General features: G+C 51.0%; 1 protein-coding gene across 25 annotated transcripts in view; it reads left to right on the forward strand.

Moving 5' to 3' along the window:
• Positions 1-26,394, forward strand: part of Ndae1 (Na[+]-driven anion exchanger 1) — a 217,230-nt gene that overhangs the window by 80,564 nt on the left and 110,272 nt on the right. For 8 of the 25 annotated variants that reach the window (XR_013313431.1, XR_013313432.1, XM_077659595.1 and 5 more), the window contains exon 1: positions 20,250-20,421. The exons of the other annotated variants lie outside the window; for them this stretch is intronic. Coding sequence is in view for 6 of the 8 variants with exons in the window: in XM_077659595.1 (XP_077515721.1) it covers positions 20,318-20,421 (104 nt within the window). In the remaining 2 variants the exon portion in view is untranslated. Of the gene's footprint in view, positions 1-20,249; positions 20,422-26,394 lie in introns of those variants that run through there. 25 annotated transcript variants of the gene reach the window in all.

Below are 26,394 nucleotides of genomic sequence, written 5' to 3' on the forward strand. Positions count from 1 at the left end.
TCTTTTGCCGAGAGAGAGAGAGATACGTCTTGAATGAAACGCTTATTCCGGTGATATGACGCCAAGACAGGTCTAACGCTCTTAACCAAATTAAGCTTTCTAGTGTGCGCGGGGAAGCCGCAGCACGGTAGTTTCTTTTTCCGGTCGCGATTGCCAGACGCTTGCTCTACGTGGAACACTTCGGGGGAAAGCAGTCGGGCAAAAACGAGGAAGTCTGCGGGAGCGCGCACGTGTGTGGGTGGCAACATAGGCAGTGCGTACAGGTAATATTTATGGATAGTTCAGGCGCGGGACACTGCTTATGTTGTAAAGCGTGCAGCGGATGCAGCGCCGAGAGCAACGTAGTGCGGCTCGGGGCTTTCACTGCAGCGCAGCTGTGCCGTGCGGTTGAGTACATCGGCAGACTAAGTAGGACAAGGGTAAGAAAGGCTGTCGGCGGGTCTCTTTAGCAGTTTGTGGAAAGGGCTTTGTAGAAGACCTTTCTGGTTTTAGTCGTACTTGTGTTAAACAGCAGTGACAAACTCGGATTTATCGCAGGCCCGTATTGTCAGGCGGCGATGTGTTGTCTGTCAGTTCTTGGACGACGGTTGGCCACTCTTCTTTTGCATTCGGCGCGCGTGTACGGATTCCGTTAGCAAGCCGGCCATCTCTAGAACAGGATTATAATTTGGCCAAGATATGTGTTCCACCTTCTCTGCCGTTGTTCAGGCGGCCGGCTGGCACGATTGTTAAAATAAAGCTGAAAGACCCCAATTCTTACCAATTTTGTTGGTACCCGCTAATGTCGCGTTTATCATCAGGTGGTCGTCTTGTTGCTACGAAGTACAACGAACGAGTTTTTTTTCGTTTTTTTTTTCCTTTCGCCTGAGCGCAGTAGTGTGCGAACTGCGTGTTAGCCTATGACGACGCAATTTACAGACGCATGGGGACGATAAATGGCGGGCTTATGCTAGAAGAGAAACGCTTCTGTTTCACAATCTGGACTTGCTCATCCGGACTACTGTTTCACAATCCGGACTTGCTCAGGAATAGGGCTACGCACACGTGACGTTACAAAACGCGTGCCGTACGCGGTCGAAATGTGAGATCCGGTCTTGTGCAGCTGCCCGGGCTCCTTTGTGTAAAACTCCTTTGCAGTGAGCGAGGGATTGACGATAGTGATAGTGTTGGAGGAACTGCCCAAGAACTGCAAGAAAGTTAATGATTATAGCGGACCGCTTTGACAATAATTACTATTGATAATCAAATGCACTGCGATTAGCATAATTGTGCGTTGTGATAAAAAAAATCGATTGAGGTTGCTGCTTTCCTTTTGTATTCTCCGTTTTCCGCAAGTCACGTGTTTACTGCTACGCACAAACGCACGAATTAGTGTCATCGTGAACTCTAAAAATGTTTGCGAGAGCGCGGAAAAACGGCATTTACGGGAGTAACCTTCCTTTTCAAAAATCATAGACGTGAGCGGGAACGTGCGCTTGTGCCATCAGCACATGAGATGGGAAAAGCGAAATGCGTATCTAAGGGCGGTGAAATGAATTTCAGCGCGTTTGCTTTGCGAAATTCGCGGAAGTTGAAGTTATTCATTTTATAATCTTTAATCTGTTAAAAACCCCGCTTTCGAACTTTTATATAAAGCCCGATAAGGGAGCCGTTATTGTGAAACTTGCGCCAAGTGCCAAATACATGCAGAGAGAAAAAAATTAAGTAAATATATACCGAGTAGCACCAAGCTCCTTTAGGAGTGGGCTTTATGCCAAAGGAAAGAAGTATGAGATATTGGCAAGCGGTGCGATGGCGTGCTACAGAAACGTCTGGGTCTTAAGTGACATCAGATTTGCGAGGAAACTCAATAGCATTTCCTTTTCTCTTTTTGTAAATATATTCTCGGCCGCGGTGGCATCATTTAGATGGAGGCAAAATGAAAATGTGCCCCTATGCTGTGCGTTGTAGCCACTCGCTAAAGTATCCCAAGTGGTCAAAATTAATCCGTAGCTCATACCATAAGATAACATACCATACCACACCGTACCATACCATACCATACCATGCCATACCACACCGTACCATACCATTCCGTACCGTACCACGCCGTACCGTACCATTCCGTACCACGCCGTACCGTACCATACCACACCATACCATACCATACCATTGGCTGATATCTAAATCAGAGGTATTTTCCTATTGTAGATCATTCTTGACACATTAACTCCTTGCGAAGGGCCACACTAGTTTGTTTACAAAGCTACTGTTTCCACATTGCAATTGTTGGCAGAAAAGTATTGAGCGAACCTGGCCGCTCAACGCTTCCGAAGGATGATTAGGTTTCCGTTTATGGCCGCAAGTTGCCCCATCGCCGTATTTTCGTGGCGTATATCAATGTGATGGACGCGCACTATATATAACCCTCCACGCGCTACAAATCCTCAATGGCGGCGACCAGTTTTCCGGCAGGCGGCTGAAAATCGCTTTCGCCCAAACGCGTTGCTGTGATCGCCCGCGCGTTCATCGAGAGCTTCCGAGTTTGGGCCAAATGGGGCGGCCCAGGCATCTGCGTTTAATATCTCGTTTTGTTAATCCTCGACGTGATGAGGGAGTTTTCATTAAGAAAGGCTGCTGATAGGTCTAGGCCGTCATTAGAAATTGTTGATGGCTTATTCTCCGGCACCCTTCATTGGGAAGTTAACGGGTTAATCGGTCTCGTGCGGAGGATTTGAAATTGCTAAGCCCTTATAGGAGTATGCGTTTTTAGGCGTGTGTTACGGGGGAACAACTCTGTATTGGCCTGGAGACGAGCAGACAGTACCTTTCGGGAACGTAATAACTTCTATATCACTTTATCAACTGATATGTTTTCCTCCGAATCGGGCAGAAGTACAGCAAACTCTAGGAAACAGAACGATTGACGTGTTCAAAAATTCTCCTGCAACGCCACAGCGTATATATATGCTCGTATGTTTTTACAGTGCAATGAAACGGTTGTTTTCAATCTCAATCATAAATGCCCAAAGCAGTCGTGGTGATGTTGTGCCCGAACAACCAGCCCGGATTCCAAATCTACAGGCTGAAAAATTTCTCCTGCGAACGCCCTTGGACAAGCCCGGTGCTGCGCCGCAAGTCAACAGCGCCCTAACGCTCCCTTGACAAGCTAAGATGCTGCGCCGCTGGGCAGCAGCGCCGTATGGAGAAGCATCGGCGAGCGACATGTCCAAACGTGCAGCAAAGCGCGGTTCCCCTTTCCCCCTGGAAGTTACCGCGCGCGGCAAACTTGAAGCGGGTGGCCAGCGCGGTCGCTGGTTTGACCTCACGGACGGCCGTCAAGTGCTGGCTTTGTATTGGACCGTTTGAGTGACAACCGTTTCTCGGGGCTTATAAGCCCCAACGCTGCCGCCTGGAAAGCACCTCCGATCCACTGAGCCCGACCTACAGAGAGGCCGACCCACCGTGAGCCGAGTGCCGCTCACGAGGGGAGTGAGATGTGTGACGGGTTGGAGCCTCGCCGGACGTCGCCGTGCGAGAACAGTCGCGTTTGCTGTTAGCTCTCGGCCCCCGAGCCGATCTTGTCCTGTATAATGACCTGTACATAGTGTATAAAATCCCTTTTGTTATTCTCACCGACGCCTGACTCGGAGTCTTCGCTACCGACTTGAGAGCTGGCGACGCTCTGTCACAAAACGGGTGGCGAGCGCCACGGGACCGCCTCAAAGTCACAACATTGGTGGCAGCGGTGGGATCGCCAAATCACAACAGTGATCTCCGGCAACTAGGAGTATTGAATTTCGCGTACAAATTATATGCCATTCACAGCCTCTCGCACGTAGTTAAAAGTGTATAGTTAAAAGGTTGAATTACACATTTGAAAGGACGCTTCCAATTAGTTGCAGCACTGCGTGACAGGTGGCAGTACGGGAAATTGTACGACTCCGAGCACGGACTCTGTTGCCGCATTGTTTCCCTTCGTTTTTTTTTTACTTTTTGTTCTTATCTTGGTCAGACTCTCTTTCTTATCGGATATCAACCCGTTCTAAAGGGTATGACCACGACATCATCATCATCGAACGTTTTCGCTAATGGGCAATTTCATAGGTCTAGTTTCAAAAGCTGGGCGTGTAATGTCGACACGACTCAAGATGCGCCCATTACTGAGCATTGACGTGATGTCGCCTAAGCGAAAGACCCTCCCCCCCCCCCTCTCCCACCCTATCTTTCTTTCTCTTTTTCTGTTGGCATGTGGCCGAGGAGCATGCGTCGGTCTTCGTTTAATCCGATCTGTAATATACGCGACGAGGGTCGAGCCTTCTCTGCGGTGGCCTTTAAAACCCCCATCCGTCTCCTCCACCTCCATGTAACGCCCTCTCCGCGGAGTCTCCGCGACGCGCGACATCTGTTGCGCCGAGCGGGAAGCTCTGCCGGCTCGGCTGACTGAAAGCTGGCCGACGCGGCGCCACCGTAGTCTCCGCAGGGCGAGTTCCCTCTTCTTTTTTCTCTCTCTCTCGCTCTTGGAGACGAACTCGTTTGTCTTTTTCCGCGATGACGAGAAGGCGGCGGAGTGACGGCACAAAGGCGCTGTCGTGACGTCGGCGCCTGGAAAACTACGCACATCACGCTGCGCTATGAGCGCTGGTACTGCGGTGGTCTCTTTTATCACTTATGCCACGTTTCCTCTTTTTTATCTCTTTTCCTGCCTGGATTGCCGGCGACGGCATGTTTACTGTGTTCCAAACCTGGACTTCCGAAGCCCTTTGTGTTGTGGCTTGTGGGTTCGCGGGCCTTCTCCCCAAGTGAGGATAGCGCGTGCGTGACTACGTTCGTCACACTCCTTGTTAACCATACGTAACTGCAGCATTCGTCGTTTTCGTCAGCGTTTCTGTTGTTTCTTTTGCTCTATAAGTTTGGAGAGAAACAGTGTAGGGGAAATGTGGGAGCGGAAACCGGACCTGGTAGTCTGAGCGCATTGGAGACCGACTGGCGCAGTATTTTGCTGCCGATGGGGAAACCGATCCGGCATGTGACCAGCATGTGGAGCACACGACCTCCGCTGACCTGAACGTGTCGGTTTTTGGATTATGCCTCGCTCTGTTTCTTGCTCCGCAGTCCTGTGGAAAGGCTTCTTTTTTTCTTGGCGTGCCCCTGCGAACGAGTCGCAGATGTTCTCAGGTGCCGCTTTTTACTCACACCGCACACTCCAATGTGAAGGAAGGAAGCATAGATCGATAGCTTATTTCCTCTCAAGAATACCAATCATTTAATTTTAACGGAAACATGTTTTCTTCATTTTTGTTTATTTTAGAGTGTGAAAATATACATTACCTTCAAGTACTTGCGGCGACAACACTGTTCTAGAGTGGGGACTCACCATCCTTCTCTGCGCGACTTTAATGAACATCAGATAAGCGGTGCGTGAGTGATGAGCACGAAAATTAGGGGGATGTTCTGTCTTAAGGATTTGACACGACAGCGTTGATGGTTATTAGCTACTTTTTTTCATAATTAGTACATCTTTCTAATTGCACAAAATCATTAGCATGCATCAGTAGACATGCTGAACCTCGTGATACTCAAGACACACAAGGCCTTCTTTTAACCAAGTCGAACGAACGCGCCCCAATGGTTTAGGAGTTGAGTGACTCGCAACCCACGGGCAATGAGTGGATTCCCTACTGATTACTTGAATTTTCATTTCAGTGTAACTAATTTATTTTATTTTCTTGCATGCCATAATTACATTTCAGTCATGCTACCGCCTCATAGTCACTGTTTAACTCAAGATTTAATCATTTTCATTCCACAGTTAAACGTGTGACGTCACATCCCTATCGACCAATCCTGAATTAGTGTGACAACGCGCGCGGCTTTTCCTCCGCTCTAACGCTGTCGCTTTGAGACGCGTCAAAACGGAGGAAGAAAGGGCCACTGTCGATCGTCGCCGCCTCATGGGATCTTCCCCGTCATGGCGCGCGATTTCATGACGTCACGCTTTACGTCACGGTTTCGGCCGCTCTGGTGTACACATTCTGCAGTTGCGAGTTTCTCGGCGAAAATTGAGCTTTCCGTTCTGAACGATCAGGGAAGCAGCTGCGAGCGTCACAATTATTCGACTTTAATCGTACATCAGGGATTGAAATGCTGCTTCGAGTGCCGCAAACCGTTTTATGCCGGGCTTCCATCTAGAGGGTGTTGTGCGATGGTGTACATCCCTGTAACGACACTCGTGATGTAAATACTCAGAAGCGCAGGCACAGGCGGTCAGCATTTAACACTGGCTATAGAATCACGGAGCTCTCCGGGGCACGGCGCTTACGTCGAAGTTGCAATTGATTTCGAATAAGTAACAACTATCATTTTGCAATTTTCGGCGAACTGGCAAATTGCGATTAGCTGCACCGAGTCAGTGGCACGAATCCACACGGCGACCGTCTGAGGCTCGTTTCACATGCATGCGATTTTCGCCTGCGACACTGCGAATTCTGTTGGTCTGCGACTGGGGAGGGCCGTCGGTCTAGTCGCAGACGGCTTGCGATCGAGTTCCGTCCGGATGGAATTCAGTCGCAGCGTCGGTGTGTTCGCCCTGCGACTGACCATTGGGAAGCGCCGAGACGGCGTGCGACGTGCGGTCACGTGGGAACTGTTACCGTGGTGGAAGCAAAACTGTTTATTCTAATCAAGACATACGGAATAATGCCTTGAATCTAAAAATACGCTGGTCATAAAAGCATCAACACATTCTGTGATGTTTCTGTCGCGTTTAATAATGGGTTGCCTATGCAAACATCAAGGAACCTTGCCTGTTCCTCTGACCGAATTCGTTGTGTCGGTGTCGCATGTGAAAGCAGTGGCCGAAAATCGCACTGCGGCCTCACCGACTACACCGGATATTTTCGGTCCAGTCGCAGCATGTGAAACTGGCCTGACCGTCGGCGCTTCAAAGAAGCATGTATCTGACGGCATGGTCGTTCCGCGGTGCATATTGTTCTGTAGGCCTGTCGGCCAGGCTCTACCAAAGGTATCTTTCATAAAGGCCTGCATACGTAAAATTCTTCGCATACATGATGGCCGGACACGTAGCGGTTGCTTCTGTTTGGATACGTTGTAAATCCACTTCTGCCACTAAATGCGATAGTTTGCGAAACTGCGTCGCGTTGGCTTCGGTTTCTTTTCTTTTTTTCATTCTGTTTTCGCTGGCTTCTTGTACACGTTTAAAAGATCGAGAAATGAGCACGTTATATTGCTCTACTGTGGGAAGAAACTTGACCGGACAAGATTATGTATTTTTTTGTTGTTGCGGAAAGAAGAAGCGCCACGCAGGTGAACACAAGAAAGAAACACGGACAAGCGCAAAAATTAGAAAATATAGCAAATACTGTAAGAAAGTGCAAGGAAAAGACTAAGCATGTTTTTCACTGCCAGGACTCATAAGGAACACGCGCCGTTCCGAAAACAAAAAAAAAATGCGCCAACTAGTGTATTCCTCGTTCCGGCTCCCGTGTTGCGAAGACGCGCCAGACAAGTGCGCTCCACTGGCGGTTCATAGAGGTCAGCTACGCGCTTAAATATAGTTCGATAGACAATCGAAAGAAGAAAAAAAACCCTGCTTCGTTAACTAGCACCGAGTCTTGTAATGAGTTCAAAATCTTTATTTGTTCCTTTTTTTTTAATTAGCCGTGAAGGAGGAAACAAAGCATGCAAGCAAGCCGGAGGTCGCTGCATGCGCCGAAAGGGATCGGTCTGGCGCCCGCGGAGACAGGCAATCCCCGCGGCCTTGGTTAAGGGTCAGAGTGACCTTGTCCCTGTTCCCTCGGCGTTCCCCTTTTATTTTATACCTCTGGAGCTTCGCGCAGCTTTGCGTCAGCGAGTATGCTTTGACCTTACTGGTACCGCCTATCTTTCTTTTATTTTTTTTTCTCTGCTCCCCCCCCTCCCCCTCCCTCCCCCCGATATTGTTATTTTGTCGCGTCAGCGCTGGGCGCGTCCTCGTTAAACCCGCGTTGAGGGACGGCGAAGAGAAAGAAAGGCGCACGACTCCGTTTTCGACGATCGATCGCCCTCCCGAGGCCCGCCGTGGTTCCCCCGCGGTTAAACGGAGCAGATGTAAGTTAAGGCTGCTAGCCAGCCAGCCAGCCAGCTAGCTAGCGAGCGCGTTCTGCTTTTCTGCCGCTGTGCGCTCGGTGTATACTAGTATATTGGCCGCCTGGCGCCCCTACTCCGAGCGTTCACCCCGCGGCTCGTCTTTGTGATTTCGTGTCGTCTCGGTCTGAGGTGCCGCGAAAGCAAAGCATCGCTGACCGACCGGGGAGCAGCGTCGTTTGTTCGCGCGTGGTCGCTGCAGTGCCTCTCCCTCCCCTTTATTCTCTCCCCCTCTCCTCCGACTCCTTCGCTGCTTTAAGCAAAACCCGAGGAGAAATCGGTCCGGCGATTGTGACACTGCTTGGCGGGCGGCGCCTGTTGTGTTGCTTGTGGTGTTGGTGACGGTGGTCGCCGGCCTCTGGTGCGTTTGCGCCATCTGGCGCGGTGCGAAAAGGGCTTCGAGGCAGTGCACTGCGAAGCGTCGGCCTCGAGGTGAAGGTCTCGGCGGCGCGAGGTGACCGCGCCAAGTGACCTCGCTTTTGCTGCCCGCGCGGTTCTCGCTGTTTCTTCGGAGCTCCAGGAACAGCTAGGGAGCTGTGCAGGTTCAACGGTCGCTTGCGTGGTTTATTCGCCCTCTCAATAACAAAGCGCGCTCGTTCCCGCTCCCTGTTCTCGTCTATTCGAAAGGGCGGGTTTCACACGATGCTTGCTCCACCATTTGCTTTTGTTTCTGTTCTTTAGGTGGTTTTATCTCAGTTTCGAGTCTCTTTCTCTCCATTGCTCGCGTTTGGGCAGCAAGATTTCTGCTGGAGGTCAAAAAGTAGGTTAATATTGCTACTCGGCATAGGGCATTCGCAGAACAGCCTCAGAAGCAGGCATCAAGTGCAGTGTTTTTTCCCGGCGAGCATTTCTTTGTTACGGAGACTTGCACTGCACTTGACCCGGAATCCTGTTCGCCTTTTGCGGCTTTTCGTTATTGCTCTTTCTATCACTTTACACTTATCGGTGTTTTTTTTTTTCGCTCGTCGTTTTCATCTTGCGTGCTTCATAATCGTTTATTCAGCACATCGCGTGCGCGCTGACGTCCAACCCTTTAAGGCTTCTCTGTACGAACCTTTCTTCAAAGGTGATCTTTTTTTTTTGAGCAGTTCACATCTTTATTCGGAGCAGCATCCTTCGTTCATATCTGTGCAAAATTAAGGCACTCGACGGCTCTAATTGTCTCTTCGAAATCCGGAAGTAGTCGATCCAATTCAGTGGCGCATCCGGGTTGTGGCTGGCCTCCCTGAAGCTGCCTCCTTTCCTATCTGAAATGCGGCTCTTCGCGTAAATCAAGTTCCCTCCTTCCATCAAGTCTGTTTCCACGGAAGCCGAGAAATGTCATCCTCCTATCTGTGTCGATGGGTGCGGTGACCCCTCCCATTGGATTATTGGATGTTGAACCATAAAAGACGCCGTAGTGTACGGCTGCGGATTAATATCGACACCTGAGGTTCTTTAACTTACATCGCACGGGGCTTTGATGCCTTCTTGCATTCCGCCATCGAAATTGGGCCGGGACCGCGCCTGCGAACTCGTTCTTGCCAGCAGAAGCGGCACATATACGCGCCTGTAAGTTTGCTACTCCGCATCTGTCGACGGTGGGAGCCATGCAGCCAGCATGTCTGTGGCAGTGCTCTCCTTGCCTCTTTGTCCGGGCGCGATAGCTCGTTCCTCGACCGTGCGGCCGCCGGCTTTCGTCGCCGCAGATGAGGCAGCGGTCGTACATAACGGACCGCGTCTGGAACCTCTCTCGCATCCTTATACCGGCGTGCTACCGCGCACAGCCTCTCCTTTGTCAAATTCCTTGACCCTAAGCTCTCTCTTCCAAGACCTACAAGGCGCTCTGCCATCATTCAATGTCATCATCAGAGGACACGGTAATAGTTTACCAGTGGCAGGGTGCAGAGCTTTTAAATCACACCAGTTGCGAAACTCCGCTTCAAAAAGTGGCGTGCTTCCGTAGCCACTTTCAGGGCTTACGGATGGTGGCGCCATCTGGCAGTGGCAAATAAAAGCTGTTGCCTTTTGTCACGGCCACCTGGATCGGCGCGCGCGGCAGGGGAGCGGGGTTGCGCGCGCGTGATCGAATAAATAATAATTGGTTTTTTGGGGAAACGAAATGGCGCAGTATCTGTCTCATATATCGTTGGACACCTGAACCGCGCCGTAAGGGAAGGGATAAGGGAGGAAGTGAAAGAGGAAAGGAAGAAGGAGGTGCCGTAGTGGAGGGCTCCGGAATAATTTCGACCACCTGGGGATCTTTAACGTGCACTGACATCGCACAGCACACGGGCGCCTTAGCGTTTTGCCTCCATAAAAACGCAGCCGCCGCGGTCGGGTTCGAACCCGGGAACTCCGGATCAGTAGTCGAGCGCCCTAACCACTGAGCCACCGTGGTGGGTCGCGTGATCGAGGCGGCCGTGCTTATGTCGTCATGGGCTTCTGAGAGGCTTTTTCTTTTTTGCTTCTTTTATTTCTTAATTTACCTGTAGAGCTGTTATATGTATCGATTTTTGTTATGCGTCTGTTTCATTGATTCTGCTGGCAGGCGGGCGTTTATCAATAATCTCGAAGCTTGCAACTTGAACTCAGTTTATATTAATCACCGTGAGCGGCGCGGCAATCCGTACACAACCGAATTTTGGCTTCGTCATACCGCCGTTTATTGATACATCAACCCTATGGGAAGTTTCGCAACTGGCAACATCAAAGAGCTCTGATCAGCTCTTAGATCACAATATCAAAGAGCTCTGGCTTGGGACACACCGGGGTATCGCGGGAAACCATCTTGCGGGCGAAGCTGTGCAATCTGGCCACATTTATTTACCTATACTTAATCCTTCTCTCTCCTCCTTTCTATTTAGGTCCGAATCTTCCTCTGACCACCTCCCTGCCATTCTCTCTCTCTCTCTCTCTCTCTCTCTCTCTCTCTCTCTCTCTCTATATATATATATATATATATATATATATATATATATATATATATATATCTGCTAAAATGCCCCCTTACCGTCGTCTCTGCTCAGAAAAATTTCTCTATGAATTATGCGACGCTGACTGGTCTTTTTACTGACTTCATCTTTGTGTTTCGTTTTTTGTTTTCATTTCTTAGTGGCAAAAGTAAACAGATAAACGCGGCCGATAAACTTTCTTTCTTCCTATATACTCCTTTTCTAGGGCTTGACCTCATCTATAGATAGATATTTTTCAGCTGGTCGATAGAGAGTTATATATAGCGTGTCTGTGCGTGCCTGAACGAGCTGTGGGCAGAATACTAGTTGTTTCGGGGGAAGCCCGACAGTCAACATGATTCACATCTTTGTTACATCACACTGGTATTACAATGCCGTAAAAAGCATCTGTTTACCTGAAAGAACCTATTTTTGCAAATTAGCGATGAACTTCCCTGAAACACCTGATTAAGCAAGCAGCAATGCTGCAGATGCAGAGTCGTACTATTTGGTCATGACGTGCTGTAACTGCTGGTACATTCGACGCTATGTATATTTTGTCTGTGACCACTTCTTGTGAATTGCGGAATTGCGATGTCTTTTTTCACTCAGGCAGTGAAAAAGTCCTGTCATCACAAAATTAGTGACAGCATCAACTTGCAAGCTTAACGCCTGAAAGCAGCGGGCTATCCCACACAGATGCTCGTATCAGTGGCTGATAGTGTTCTGAAGAGAGTCGTGAAAGGGAAACAAAAGGACAAAAAAGAACGGGACAAAAATAAGAGGCCGGTTGTATCGCCTTATGTACATGCCGTCTCGCATAGGCTTAAGCAAGTTGCACAAAGAAAGGCATAATGTGGCAGTTTTGTTTTTTTGCGCCAAACAAATTGAGAATTTTGTGTGCTAAAGTGAACAACCCACAGCCAAGGAGTAGTGAGAGCACGTGTGGGGTCAAGCACGCGACCAAGTTTGTGGCATGTAACTCCGGAGTCGTGTACAAGATACCGTTATCATGTGGCTGGGCATATGTCGGCCAGACGGGACGATGCCTGAATGAACGGCTCCGGGAGCATCGCAGGTTATGCGGCTTGACTCCCGCGTCGGGTAATCTGGCGGCGCATTGCTCCAAGTGCAAAAACTGCAAGCCATTGCTTGATAGCACCACTGTCATCTTGCGATCCCAAGATAAAATGATATGAAGCATTTTGCATGACGTCTGAGAAGGAAGGCACTTGCGTAAGCGACCCGTCGGTAGCGCTGACGAAGCGAGAGATAAACTTTTTGAGGAAGTTAAAAGACTCCGTCCTCTATGCATACCTGTCAGCAGAAGATTAGACAACTCACCTCCATGAAGCTACTTGTTTTTGTGTCTTTTCATATTAACAGTTCATATAAAACGAATTTCCCACGCAATAAAATCAGTTGATAGTTTGCGCCCTCTCTGTATGTGTCGTTCTTGTCTGTGTAAACCTTGAGTAGCGCAATAACAATGTCGAAGAACACTTCTTGTGTTTTTTTTTTATTTACCGCTGCGGCAGCATATACCTGGCTTCTCTTTTCTGCAGAGCTTTTCCCATTGTCGAGCAGCTAGCAGCTCTAGCCCGGAGGCGCCTGTTCTGCTTAAGCGTCTGACAGTTAAAACGATTTGCTTGTCGTAAAAGCGTCGACTCGGTGCCTGCAGTGCATGCAAGAAAAGAAGGCCAGGGAAGTGCAGTGCGCCTTTCTTGGCACGCGTGTCGCGGCTTTGTGGGTGCCTCGCTCTTGCAAGTCGCCGCGCGCCTCCGCCGACTAGTCAGACTGGATTCCCTGATCGGTGGATGCGGCTGCCCCACTTGTTGCTAACCTGCCCTGAATTTATATGACTTACGTGCGATTGTTATGCGCGGGCATTTTCCGTCCGCTGCATCGCGCTTTCGCCACAGGCCGCGCGCCCTGCGCGCTGAAATCTTCTATACCTTTATAACCGCGCAGGAGTTAAATTGCGCCACCCCTCAGTGATGGCGATAGCCCGTCGATTATCTCCGTGTAGTTGCCAGCTCGTCGCGTTTCCCTTAGCGCACGAATCGTCTCACCTCGCCCTCATTTAATAGGCGCCGCTTCGATCTAAGGAAGTGCCCCTGATAAAAATTTCGATGCAAAGTCCTCAGACTGCCTTTGGACTGTGTGCAGACGGTCTGTTGAAGTCTATTACGGGGGCAGCTGCTCGTGTCTGTGGATATATGCAGCTACGAAATTCGGACGATCGCATGCGGTGAAACCGTCCTGAATATGTGTGTGTGTGTGTGTGTGTGTGTGTGTGTGTGTGTGTGTGTGTGTGTGTGTGTGTGTGTGTGTGTGTGTGTGTGTGTGTGTGTGTGTGTGTGTGTGTGTGTGTGTGTGTGTGTGTGTGTGTGTGTGTGTGTGTGTGTGTGTGTGTGTGTGTGTGTGTGTGTGTGTGTGTGTGTGTGTGTGTGTGTGTGTGTGTGTGTGTTTACAGCGATAGCTGTTAGGCGCCGGCGCACTCACATTATATGTCAGCCTGTGTCGCATAAGCCTACGGGTGGCTCTGTTTGGAACAGCCGCCTGCCAGTCCAGGGGTGCATCACCTGACCACTGCACCAGTGCGATAAGAGGTCACTGTATCTTTTCTACTTCAAAATACCCCCCCCCCCCCCCTAACTAAACGCCTAAGTAGCTATCACTGAATGTTGCGTTACACAGTCATAACCGTCCTGTGAGTTTATTTTTTTTTGTTCCCAGTCGCTGAGTGGAAATGTGTGCAATCTGTATTGGTATCGGCAAACTTCTAGCATCAACGGGACAGTAGCTGCGTTTACACGAATGCGACAGAAGTCGACACCAGCCCACTTTTTGAGGGAAAGTGCGAAAACGTCGAGGAAGAGAGTAAAGGACGAGTCGGGCCCTTTCTTCGCAAAACCTCCTCTTTCCCTCAAACTGGAGTCGACTTGGAGTCGACTTCTGTCGCATTCATGGAACTGCGGCTAGTGTAATATGTCAGAGGGCGACGATTACCTATAAGGGATGCCACCCGTTGCGCTTAACAGTCGGCACTCTCAGCGTACATGGAGATGAATGCATTGACAGAAGCCGTGGCATGGAGTCCGCGCACGCACAGACGTTTTACGCCCCTCTCTTCCCCATTTCCACAATTTTCTGGTCTTCTTTGCACCAACACCATTGGCTGCGCACCGGGGAAATAAGGGAAGTGGGAGGGAGAGAGCTCTAATGAAAATGCAAAGATTTTAGTATGAGGGAGACAGGGAAGTAAAGGTTGAAGGAGAGAAGACTGGGGAATAATAGTAACAGTAAAGATTAACAGAAATGAGGACAATAAACGCTGAACCTGGAAATCGGGTGTATAGTAGGGGTGAGAAAAGCAGATCAGATATATGGTCGCCACGTGTTTTTCTAGACGCACCCGATTCTTGCGTGCGGTTTTTTGCGTAAAGTGCCGCCTGTTTTAGCAACAGCCGTACGTTTGAGCGCGGCTCAGGAGGATTCCATTCCTGGGCGATACACAGCTTTTTTTCCCCTCTCTCTCATCACAATATGCGGGACCGACTTACACGTTCCGAGAGAAGGAGTTTCGTGGAAAATGTGGACAGCCTGTCTGACGGGATATCTGCTGTCACGTGTGAGCCTGTGAAATGCGGTGAATTTCGCGCGACTGTTTGCCAACGCCGTTTCGAAAGAGGGCGTCACTGTATACTTGCGCGCAAGGGCGCACTGAGCCCATAGCAACAGTACATATAGCTAGTTCTCCGCTGCACGCAACCGTTTTAGAGAGTTTTAGCAACAGTTTTAGAGAGTCTTAGCGTTAGCATCACCCTGTACCGCTACTGCATGCCACCAACGCTTGACGCCAACAGCGCATTGAGGCACAGAACCAACGGATTCGAACCTGACTCTTGTATGCGCTGGAGGGGGGGGGGGGGGGGGGGAATCTTGCATGCAGACGTGCAGATACATTTGGCCGCACTTTGAGGGGGCATGAAGAAGTAGTCCTAAAGGGTGCTGTTTCCGTCTTCAAGAGACGTCTGTGCGTTTATTCAGTTGGTCAATCGATCGCTTGCGCTGTCGTCAACAAGGAACGAACCATTTCTGATGGAAACATTGATTTGGGCTAGGCGGTCTGTTGTGGTCAATACAGTAAAATGGCGCAGAAAAAAACAAGGGCAACGAAGGGGCCCATCTGTCTCGGGTGTTGGTTGCCGGTCGTCTGTCCTGTTTGTTTTCTTTACTCTCTCTTTTTTTTTTCGTAAGAGAATCTACCGTATGTGAACACGCGTAACAGGTTCATTTTGAATGCGATCAAAAATTCATAAGCACTCTTGTGAGAAAATGCGATAGCATTACAATTATAAGCCTGTGATTAAATTTGCATCTGCGTTTGGTGTTTCTGCGCCGGTTTTTTTGCATTGGAGCGACATTCACTGGCCGTTATTCGGACTCGTGAGCTGCAGCCGCAGGTCTGAACTGTTGAATGTTCTCGCTTCATTTACATCAATTGCACGCACTTTGTGCGCATTAGTTTGACATTATTTACTCAGATTATGCACTTAATTCGTCTACATCAATATCTTCAGTGTAGTCTTCCTCGACGGCTACATGCATGTTGGACGACCATATATCCATCCAAGGGTCTCGCTTCAGCCTGTTTTCGCCATGCCACTAGAATGGCTTTGTGATCGCTGCAGTGGCATATGGCATACTTCATTTTCACGATACTGTCCTTGCGCCTGCCAAGGTGGGCAGGTTGTGATGACATCACCAGGTCACGTGACCTCTCTCGACCAGTCATCGAATTTCGTCTCTGACATCGGCCGGGTATTGGTGCGGCGACGTCAAGTTTCAAGGGTGCACCTTGAGACGGCGCAGTGAAAGACTGCGGATTATAATTTTGGACACTCAGTGTGCCGGAGCCTCAACGTACTGTCTTTTTCTTCTTTATTTTTTTTTTCATTTTGTTGCCACTGCAATGGGGCCTGGGACTTTTTGTACTCTATCAGGAACAGGCGCGTATAAAATTTTCAGTACACGCTCCATAGACAGTCATAGACTGTCTATTGAATTTTTGTAAGGAGAACCCAATAGCCCATGCTCCATCCAGCGAGATAGCGAAATAAGCGGTCTGCTCTTCCTGTCTAAGGGGATCCGTGGGATGCTACCAAGCGTTGCACGAAGCCGAGGAATCCGCTGTTGATTGCCACCCACGTGCCTTATGTGCATGGAATGAGTCACACGCTGAGTGCATTTGGCAGCGTGCCCTGGTAGGTGCGAGAATCTACGGTATGCACGCTCTACCGCAGTGCGCTATATTAATCCACTGGGCCCCCGGTCACCGCGCAAATATACACGTTTATGCGACTGTCCCACGTTGCGAAAGGCCGCCTGGTGGTGGGCGTTAGCAGTTATGGCGCTGTCACCGCATATCACCCGTGCTACTTCACTTGTGCATTAGTGCAGTGTCGTACTCAATTGTTGTTGATCAATTCGGTCTCGCTCTACCGTCTTCTAGCCGCTCTGGTTAGCTTTGTGTTTTCTAAGGACTTTGTAATTAGAGCATAGAGCATATTTCACTGTAATAAATACCATGTTTAAGAAAAAAAAATTACCGGGGAAGCAACTTACGTGCGAGTAATGCGAAAGCGCTCCATTTCTATTTCAGTTCCATTCGAGTTCTAATTCTATTCATCTGTAGTTAGTGCAGTTGTAAGTACTAGTATTGACTAGTACTGGTTAACATTTCCTATTTTCTCGCCTCTGATGAGTTCTGTAACGCCGCCACTCTGTGTGACGCCGGGTTTTCGTGTCGATTTGCCATCTAATCCATTCGCACTAATCAATAAGCCGCTATGGCCAACGTTGGCTATGGCTAGCTTGGTTGGCAGAGCGACTGGCCTGGTTAGGTAGCGGTCTCGGGTTCGATCCCCGGACCAGCACACATTTTTTTTTTTCAACTGCGAAGCTTTTGAAAAAGACATCTTTCCTTTGTAGCCACATGGGTGACAGGTGGACGATAAGGTGAACGATAATCCCTGGCTCACTTATGTAGGTTCTGGCAAATTATTTTATATGTGCTTTAAATTAGCGGCGTGTATTGGTTCATGGTTTAGTATAGTCGGTATGCCATTTGGTGACAAACTAAAAAGACCGGAGGGTACGCACACTCAAATGCTTCTACGCGCCTCGCTTTATGCTCCCATGTTTGTCGCGCTGCCTAATTCAGAAAGCTTGGCGTAGTTTGGATAACCTTATGTGACTGTAGTAGGCAAACGTCATCATCATCATCATCATCAGCAGCAGCAGCAGCAGCAGCAGCAATGATAGCGGATGTTTATAAGGCCTCGTTGGAAACTGGTTTCCGTTAGGCGCCGTTCACAAATTTCCCCTGCATAGTGACAGCGAGTGGAGAGGAGAGTGAGTGAGTGGACTATTAAAATGGGGCTGACACGAAGGCCTAAGTTAAAGGAAGAAGGGGATTAGGGACATGGAAATGGGGAGGCTATCGACGCATCGATGTTTGAGCGGGACGATGCTAGCAAGCGAGAAGGCAAGGCCGAAATGAGTGAATGGACGCCCGAGCGTATGAATGGGCGGCTAACGTCCACGCTGGGCTTGCGAAAGAGATGCCCTCTTGCGAGATACGCTAAGGCGCGGCGGTAGTTGACCGGACACTACAGCCGCCTACTAGTCAGATGCTAAACAAATTCAGAGAGATATAGACAGCCCTAAATGCGTCTCAGAAGCCAAGGAACTTCTGCACAAGCGAGGGTGAGCGGTTGTAGGGGGAGAAGCGTGGAAGCGTGCGTGAGTCCGCTATCTGTGCACCGTCGGCGGGGGTGCTACGCCGAGGAACGAAAGAGCGGCCCTCTCGTCTTTCTCCGCGTGAAACCCGAACCTGTGTGATCGCGTCTCACTCCGGCCGTGTATCGCTCTTCTTCCCACGGCGACAGCGTCTTTTCATTTGCACGGGTGTGCAGATTCCGATTTCGCCTCTTCCCTTCTTCTCTCTCCACTGCTGCGGAGCCAGTTGCGTCACGTCGTGCGCGTATATATTCTTCGGAGCACCGTCGAGCGGGGCCACCCCCCACGACCTCTCACCCCCTCCGGCGCCACCACTTCGCAGCTTTCCGATGCCGTCTGACGAGATTTAATTCCATCTCCGCGCAGCAGCGGCCCGATAGTTGTCCGATGGCGGCCGGAGCAGAGGGTACGACTTCGAGAAAGGAAGAGGGGCCCAGCGCCAAGTGCCGCCACTTGTTCAAAAAGCCACTCACTATAATGAAAAAGAAAGAAACAAAGAAAGGAAGATGCAGCGGTTAGGGCAGTGAGCAAGATGGAGGCAGGGGCAAATAAAAGCGCTGCCCAACTTCCGCGACGTCTCGTTTTTCGCGCTTTTTTCCTTCTTTCCTTCCTTCCCCTGCGCTTTCATACGAAACGGCCGTCGGATTCCGCTCGATGCGACCTGCTGCTGCCGCCGGAGCTGCGTGGCGAGGAGGTGATCCGATCGCGCTGCCGCGGCGGCGCCGGCGGCTGCAGCCCCGGCAACATCATCGGCCTGGAAGGAGGAGAGGAGGGGGAGAGATTAGGAGGAGGAGGAGGGGCGGCGGCCGCCCAGCCGGCGGAGCGGGTCGCGGCGGCGAGAGCCTCCACCAGCGACGGCCAAGTCTAGCGCCGCCAGACGCGCGCGCGGCAGCTCTGTAGGCGGAGAAGAGGGCTCCCCTCTTTCGTGCCGATTTTGCGCACGCACCCGAAAGGAGGACCGGCAGGAGAACCCCTCTTCTTCGTGGGAGGACGACGACTTGCGGGGAAACCAGAAGTCAGGACCCCGGACGACGGCCGCCACAGTTCGGCGTCGTGAACACATCACCGTTGGCGCGCCTGCATTCGCCGGCCTTGCCGAACCGAACGCGTGGTTGTTGCTTCGCCTCGCTCTGTCTGAACTCTGGTTCCGCGGCTAGAGTCGCGAAGGCTGCAAGCTGCTGTGCCGCGCGCTGCTGGCGTGGCGTTGAAGCGCGCGTGCCCGAGCTGTGCGACGCCGGTGCGCTCTGAAACGAGGCAGCAACGGTAGCGAGGCGCTGCTCGTGCGACGACAGTACACCCGCGTGGTCCGTCCGGCTCGGTAGTCGTTGGAGGAGCGAAGCCTGTTGCCTACTGGAAGCAACGACCGTCGACTCGACTGGCGAAGGCCTTCCCGTGTCGGTGATCGAACTCCGCGCTTCGCTTTGCTGCTCTTCTAGCCTCGCCCCTAGTTCGACAGCGCGTGCGTGTGAATTTGGCGCGCACATTTTTGGCGCGATTGCCGTCGCCAGCGCCCGTCGAAAGTGCGTGACAAGTGCGTGGTGAAAGTGTGTCGGCACACCGTACACTGAACAGCGCGCGCCGGGCGACTTTTCCATCATTCATATCGGCGGCTCGCTGCGCTTCCGCGCACACACCTTGGGCGTGAACAGGACGGGTCCGGAGTGATATGCGCCGGCTTGGCCGTGCTCGGAAGCCGCTGCGAGAAGCACACGTGAGCCGACGTCACCCGCGTCCTCTGGCAGTGCTGCACCCGAAAGCGGAGGGACGCCACCTCGCCGCACCACGGTCTGCTGCCGCGTCTCGGAGAACAAGAGGAGCAGCGACGCTTCGGGAACACTGGTGGTCCTGCCGACCCACCACCGAAACCGCCGACCACACGTCGGGTCTCCGGCGACCGGACCCCGCTGCGCGCCCAGTTGAACGCACTCCTCGAAAGAGAGGGGGTTAGCGAGGAGGCCTCCTTGTCTTGCCGCCCGGTCTCTGCGCAGTGCTCTGCACCACTGGAGGGCACGTCTGTGTGACGCCGTGCCCCGACCCAGTTGAAACGTGAGCGCCGCAGCGTCCGATTGCCGTTGTGTCGAGGCAGCGGGAAGCCCCCGCAGAGGGACACGTCCTGCAGCCTTCGCGACCGGGTCACGTGTGGTTTATCGCCGTCGCAGGGGTGGCGAGACCCGGAGAAGGCACGCGCACCGTGAGAACGCAGCGTCTCACTCGCACACGTTGAATCAGCAGTGCCCACGTCCATCCCCCAAGTTGATACACAAACCCGGACCGGCCGTACCTCGTGTTCTTTGAAGCCTGCTGGCGTGGCGCTATAGTCGCGATAGTCTTCGCTTGCCGTGCCAATACAGCCGGCCTGCCATCACCCCCGAGAGGTGAGGCACGCGGACGTTTTGCCGAAGGAGGAATTACTGCGAGGCTCGTGATCGCTGTGAGTGCCTGCCTCGGCAGCAATGGATTATTTCGTCATGAGGGAAGACCCCGGCAGCGGTGAGCCCCTGCTCCCGGGCTCCTCATCCTCCAGACCCACTGTGGTGATCACACGTCCGACCACGAGGTATGACTTCCCTGCAACACTCTGTTCCATTCTCTCTCGCCGATACTTTCTCTCTCTCTCTCGTTTTCTGAAAACACGCACAATGGGGCATGTGTTGCAGGCGAATGCAAGCGGCGGTTAGTGGGATCTGTTGTCGAGCGATCATCGGTGGAGTCTAGGCGCAACGCTGCGGCCAAGATGGGCTGCAGATGAAAGATGGTAGCGCCCATCTTGCACTGCTGCGCAGGATCATATTATATGCCAAGCATTTTCGTTTAGTTACATTCCTGCCCTCTCTTTAGAGGACCATCTAACATTTCGGCCCTACCTGTTCGCACCCCGTTGGCAGCTGCGGCCAGAAGCAGGATATAAATGCATGCATGAGCTCCCAGCGGGTAGCATTCGATGACTCGCCTTCCGCGTGCATATCGTACTCGTGACAAGTGTCACCCACTCATTTGCCATTTCTCGCGAACTCTGAGTCGCCGACTGTACTACTCGTCCGCAGCGACGCATGGTGAGCTGTCGCTGTTGACGATTCCGCTCTCCGTCACGTACCAGCTTCGTCACCCAACAGCTGCCCCTAGTAGGCTCACTGCCACGCTCCGAGCGCGGGCAGCCTCGCGGCCGACCCACTTTCCAACAGCCGGCATTCGAATGGCGGCCATAATGAAGCTGCTGTTACTGCTGTTGTTGCTGTACCCAACGCACTCTAATTCTGAGGCTTCGTTGGAAAGGCTGTGTGCGCAGTTTTGTGAAACTTGTTTTCGTTTTGATACACATACGTGCCGAGGTCAGACGCAGTGCCAAGCTGTCGTGAAAACGTTCGAGGCGATGCCTCTCGGACCCGCCGCGGTGGCTCAGTGGTTAGGGCGCTCGACTACTGATCCGGAGTTCCCGGGTTCGAACCCGACCGCGGCGGCTGCGTTTTTATGGAGGAAAAACGCTAAGGCGCCCGTGTGCTGTGCGATGTAGGTGCACGTTAAAGATCCCCAGGTGGTCGAAATTATTCCGGAGCCCTCCACTACGGCACCTCTCTCTTTCTTTCTTCTTTCACTCCTTCCTTTATCCCTTCCCTTACGGCGCGGTTCAGGTGTCCAAAGATATATGAGACAGATACTGCGCCATTTCCTTTCCCCCCAAAACCAATTAATAATAATTAATAAATAATAATGCCTCTCGTGTACAGCCGCCGTTAAAAGTTTATGGAACGCGCTCCATAAACTTTCGACTGCGGGTGTACGTCGCCCTGCACTTGTCCACTTAGAGCATGAAAGCGTCGCGGGGCGACCCGGACGTCCCCGGCAGAAGATGTGGACGGGCTTGGGTGATGCTTGTTTTAGCGCCATTCTTGCGGAATTAACCGACCGCGTTTCGCTAAATTCACATTTATTAGGCGTACGACAAGGAGCGAGGTTTAGCTCCGTTGAGCCTGATTTGTTGGCGCTTGACGCGCGGTAGGCCCAATGCGAGATAAGCCTTATTGACGTTGGCTCTGACCTCGGTAATGTTTGTCCCGCTTATCCGATAACGGCTTTGTCAGTGCGCAGCGAAAGTTTCGTTATAACTCAATGATATGCCCCCTGTATTTATCTACCAGGGAGCGCGGATAAATTAATAAGGTGCGATATCGCTCTTCCTTGGAAATGGGTTGTCTGTTCCTGAACTTAATGTGTGAAAAGAACATGTGCGGATATGGTTATTCTTGGCGCTTAAACATTTAGTGGTTTATGCTTGGCGTGTCGGGCAGGACTGTCAGCCGGTTAATGGAGCGTTTTAGCACATTCGTGCGGCCAATACGGTAACGTGTTGCTACCGTTGCCACGCTTGCCTAGCCAATTTTCCGTACTGTATTTATCGTACCACGGTGCGAAAGCTTTCTATTTCTGGCCTGGGTCATTCCAGCAGTAGTCTTGTGGCCTTCGTTCGTGCCTAATGACGCGTGAAGGAAAACGTCTATCATCTTGCGTAGTACTTGCTACGCGACATATTCGCGGAAGGCTTACCGTCCGTTAGTACTATCCCAACGAAGCGACCGCTGAACGGCAGGAGTGTTAGGCAGAAACGGGCCTATTGTTGCCTCTAACAATGAAATACGTTTCTCCTTTTCCCGACCAGCGCTTATCGAGCGGCAAAAGGGGAAGATAATAATAATAATAATAATAAAAAACTGGGAAAGGAATAAGTTGATTGCAGATGCGAAATTTCTGCAGGAAGTGAAATGCGAGCTGTGTGTTGAGGTGATTCCTTATAATAGTAATCTGAGCTGGCAAGTCAGAGTACTTATCGACCGTGAGAACCAGTCAGGCCCTGTTTCGATTTGATTGCACGGAGCGTCAGAAAACGAGCAAAATTAATTGGAAGGAAGAATAAAGCTTCTTTACCCCCCCTTTACTTTTACCCCTTCTCATCACATCTTTCAGTTGGATCGGCGGAGCCAGGCTAACTGCTTGTTCGCGCCTTCGCTGCTGCTTGCTGTTGTTGACAGGAAGAAAGAGCAGGAAAGTGCACGGGCCTGCCTACTGGCTCAAGCCGAGCCCACGCTCGCTGCCGCGTGCTGAAAGTGGGAGGGATAAAGGATAGCAGAGCAAAGATAGAAAGAAAAGGCGCGCGCTAATATGCCCCGGGCCGATCCCGGAGGCAGTGCAATACCGGACGACCCGTGCCAGAGTGCTTTTAAGCCGAGCACTCCGCCGTATTCCAAAAATAAGTTTAATATCTTGGGTTCAAGGGCCCGCAGCAGATATTAAATTAGGTATCAGGTATCACCTGATCAGGTATCTTCGCGCTTTCGGAACGAATCCATTTTCGAGCATATATATACTGCGTAGGAGCGGTTTCTTGAAAAGGAGTAAGTTTGAAGCAGCGGATGTTTCTGGTTACACAGCTGAGCACACTTTGAAGAATCCCATAGTACTGCGGCTTTGATGCAAGCGATATGCAGGGGCGCATTTATGGGTCACTCTTGAAGGAGGCGGTTGCGAGCAGCGGTGCCATTTGCACCGCGCATTTCTTTGGGGACATTTTTTCGTCTGAAAAATGGGGTCAGCATGGTTTTCCTGTGTAATATTACTCTCCCGGGGCGGGGAGCTAGGCGAAGGGCCGGTGTGCTCGCCCTTTTATAAATCCGTCCAGGCCTGGCGGTATGTTTTCAGATACCTCAAAAAGGACGGAAAATAAAATTCCTCAGTCGAATTTACATTATTCGCACCGGAAGTCCGGTCGAAAAACTTTGTTCGATTTGTGCAGAGTGCATAATTGTGTGGAACGGTCGAAAGATAAAAAGAACGAGGAAACAGCAATGACGAGCACTGACTCGTTCTTTCTATATATTTCGTCCGTTCGCGCTGTTCCACTCAATTATGTACCTTTGCGCAACTCGGCCAAGTTTCCATGCTTACAGTTCTGCAGAGCTCGCATTACCAGATCGTGCTCCTCTCCATACGCGTCATGTTGACGGGACAAACGCGCCAGTTCGTATAAAGCGGAAGTTCGATTTAACGAATACTTGCTCCCTCGCTACGTTCTGCCTTTTGTAGCGATAGCTACATTACGGTAGCATTTCGAGCCTTCAGCGTGGCGGCGCCGCCACGCTGTCCACGTGGTGCGGAGCAGCTGCCAGCGGCGTGCTGCCGTGGCTGATCACGTGGCTCGTCACGTGACCAGGTTCCACTCGGCTAGCTGTAGCTATCGCGTCACTCCAGGTTTAACCAGAGCTAAACAACCGCCATTTTTTTTTTTTTGATTCGCGATTCTCTCTCGTTTCGCCGTGCCTCCGCACGTGGCGCGCCTCTCGTCGCGTTTGTCGCGTATTGTGGGAATTCGCGTATTGTGGGCATTCGCGTATTGTGGGAATTCACATTGTGTCTCGCGCATAACGGCATCGTCCGCCCTTTCTTTCGAACGGTCGGTGGTCCGTCGGGGAAGCACCGCGCAATGTCTTTCTTCGATCGTTTAGAGAACAAGAAGTTTACAAAAGGACAACGAGTGCTCCTAAAGCTGCCCCGAGTCACGACACGAATCGTGCTCTGGCCCCAATGGCGGTTTCTGCAATGGCGCGGCTGCACGCTAAGCGTATTCTACAGCGAGGTGCCCTGCGCCTAATGTGTTTTGCACTGGGGCTAGTTTTCATTGATATTTTCAACTCTGGGGGCGTAACGATGTTCCTGAACACGCCAAGCTCGACTCCCGTTTGTAGACCTGCTCATTCTCATCATCAGTCATTTACATATACGCTGTGCCCCGCACTTGAACGGAAAAGGAAGGAGAATCGTGTCTGTCGGCAAACGAGGGAGAGCCTTATCTGACTGCTCGTTTAGCTTGCGGATCGATGTAAGGGAAAATGAAAACGCTTATATGTGTGAGAGGTGAGCAAATGTCTTTGAAGCTGCGGACTGTGCAGTGGGGGTCTCTACCTTTTCTTCGTTTTGACCACAAATCTTGAATCCTTGGACTATGTACGAGCTGAGCCCCGCCGCGGTGGCTCAGTGGTTAGGGCGCTCGACTACTGATCCGGAGTTCCCGGGTTCGAACCCGACCGCGGCGGCTGCGTTTTTATGGAGGAAAAACGCCAAGGCGCCCGTGTGCTGTGTGATGTCAGTGCACGTTGAAGATCCCCAGGTGGTCGAAATTATTCTGGAGCCCTCCACTACGGCACCTCTTCTTCATTTCTTCTATCACTCCCTCCTTTATCCCTTCCCTTACGGCGCGGTTCAGGTGTCCAACGATATATGAGACAGATACTGCGCCGTTTCCTTTCCCCACCAATTATTATTATTATTATTACGAGCTGTACTCGTGAAGTGTCACGTGAGGACACTTCATTGCGAATTAATTATGGAACAGGACCGTAATATCCTGGGGTGTGCATGTGAGCATAATTCTTTATTTAAATGGGGCTGGGATGACGGCCTATTTTTGGGACAGGGGAAGTGGGGGAGGGAGAATGTTCACTTACGGTGATGATGAATTTTTATGGCGCAAGGGCACCTATGGGCAAAGAGCGCCATGGCGCAAAATATTTTCGTCTACTCAAGGTGGGGTCAAATGCCCATTTCCCAAGCACTTCACCCTAAAGAACCCGAGCAACAGGTCAAGGGAAAAAGCTCGTACCTATTGTATTGCCGTTGGGCACCTGGCAACAGTGAGGATCGAACCCCGCACCTCCCGCATGCACGCACCCACTGTATATAGGCGCGTAGAGCCGACAGCCTCTTCACAGCGGCGATAGTGCGCGCGAATGTGAAACATTCAATGCAGCGAATGATCACTTGGCACTCAACTGGGCTAGCTTTGTGCGTGCAGCATCAAAATTTCTTCAATGCGACCACAAAAAGTGTCAGGCATTAGCGTGTGAAGCCGCCACCTTCCATGCACCCTCCGTGCCCAGAAGGTGCAGGTCCCACGTACGATCGTGCACCTACCACCCACATATCAACCTCCACTCTGCAAAGTCCTTCACCCACCTACCACTAAGGCTTCTTTAGAAGCCTCTCGATACCACAAACCCATGGTGAAAGCAAACGGGTCGTCTAGTGGCTGCAGCTGTGTAGGAGAGGCAGTGGCAGGGGCACTCTCATGTCCGACATTCTTGGACAAAAATTTTGATTATTTGAAAACTGTAAGCTATTTTATGGAGATATTGAAGATAATGGTCAATTCTTCCAATGTGTAGCAAAATCTTTCGTTTATAGTGTTTCCATCGCTCGCCTCGAGCTGTGAAGACTGCCATTGAAAACCAATGGGGAATGCTTTTGACGATAGCAAAAACCTTAATGGCGAAAATTGCAAGCCTGCCGACGGGAGACCTGCGGATATATTCATCGTTATAGTCAAACCTTACAATATATGAAAAAAAAAGCGTTCAGAAACTCTTTCTCGTTCAAAAATGCTTTTGTCCAGAATTGTTGGCTATGCCACCGCAATGGAGCGCATTGATCGTCTGTAACTTTTTTTTTCCCTTACCGCTGACTTCGTTGTAGCGGGAGTCCGTTG

The sequence above is a fragment of the Amblyomma americanum genome, chromosome 3 (assembly GCF_052857255.1).
Source record: "Amblyomma americanum isolate KBUSLIRL-KWMA chromosome 3, ASM5285725v1, whole genome shotgun sequence".
NCBI classification, from domain to species: domain Eukaryota; kingdom Metazoa; phylum Arthropoda; class Arachnida; order Ixodida; family Ixodidae; genus Amblyomma; species Amblyomma americanum.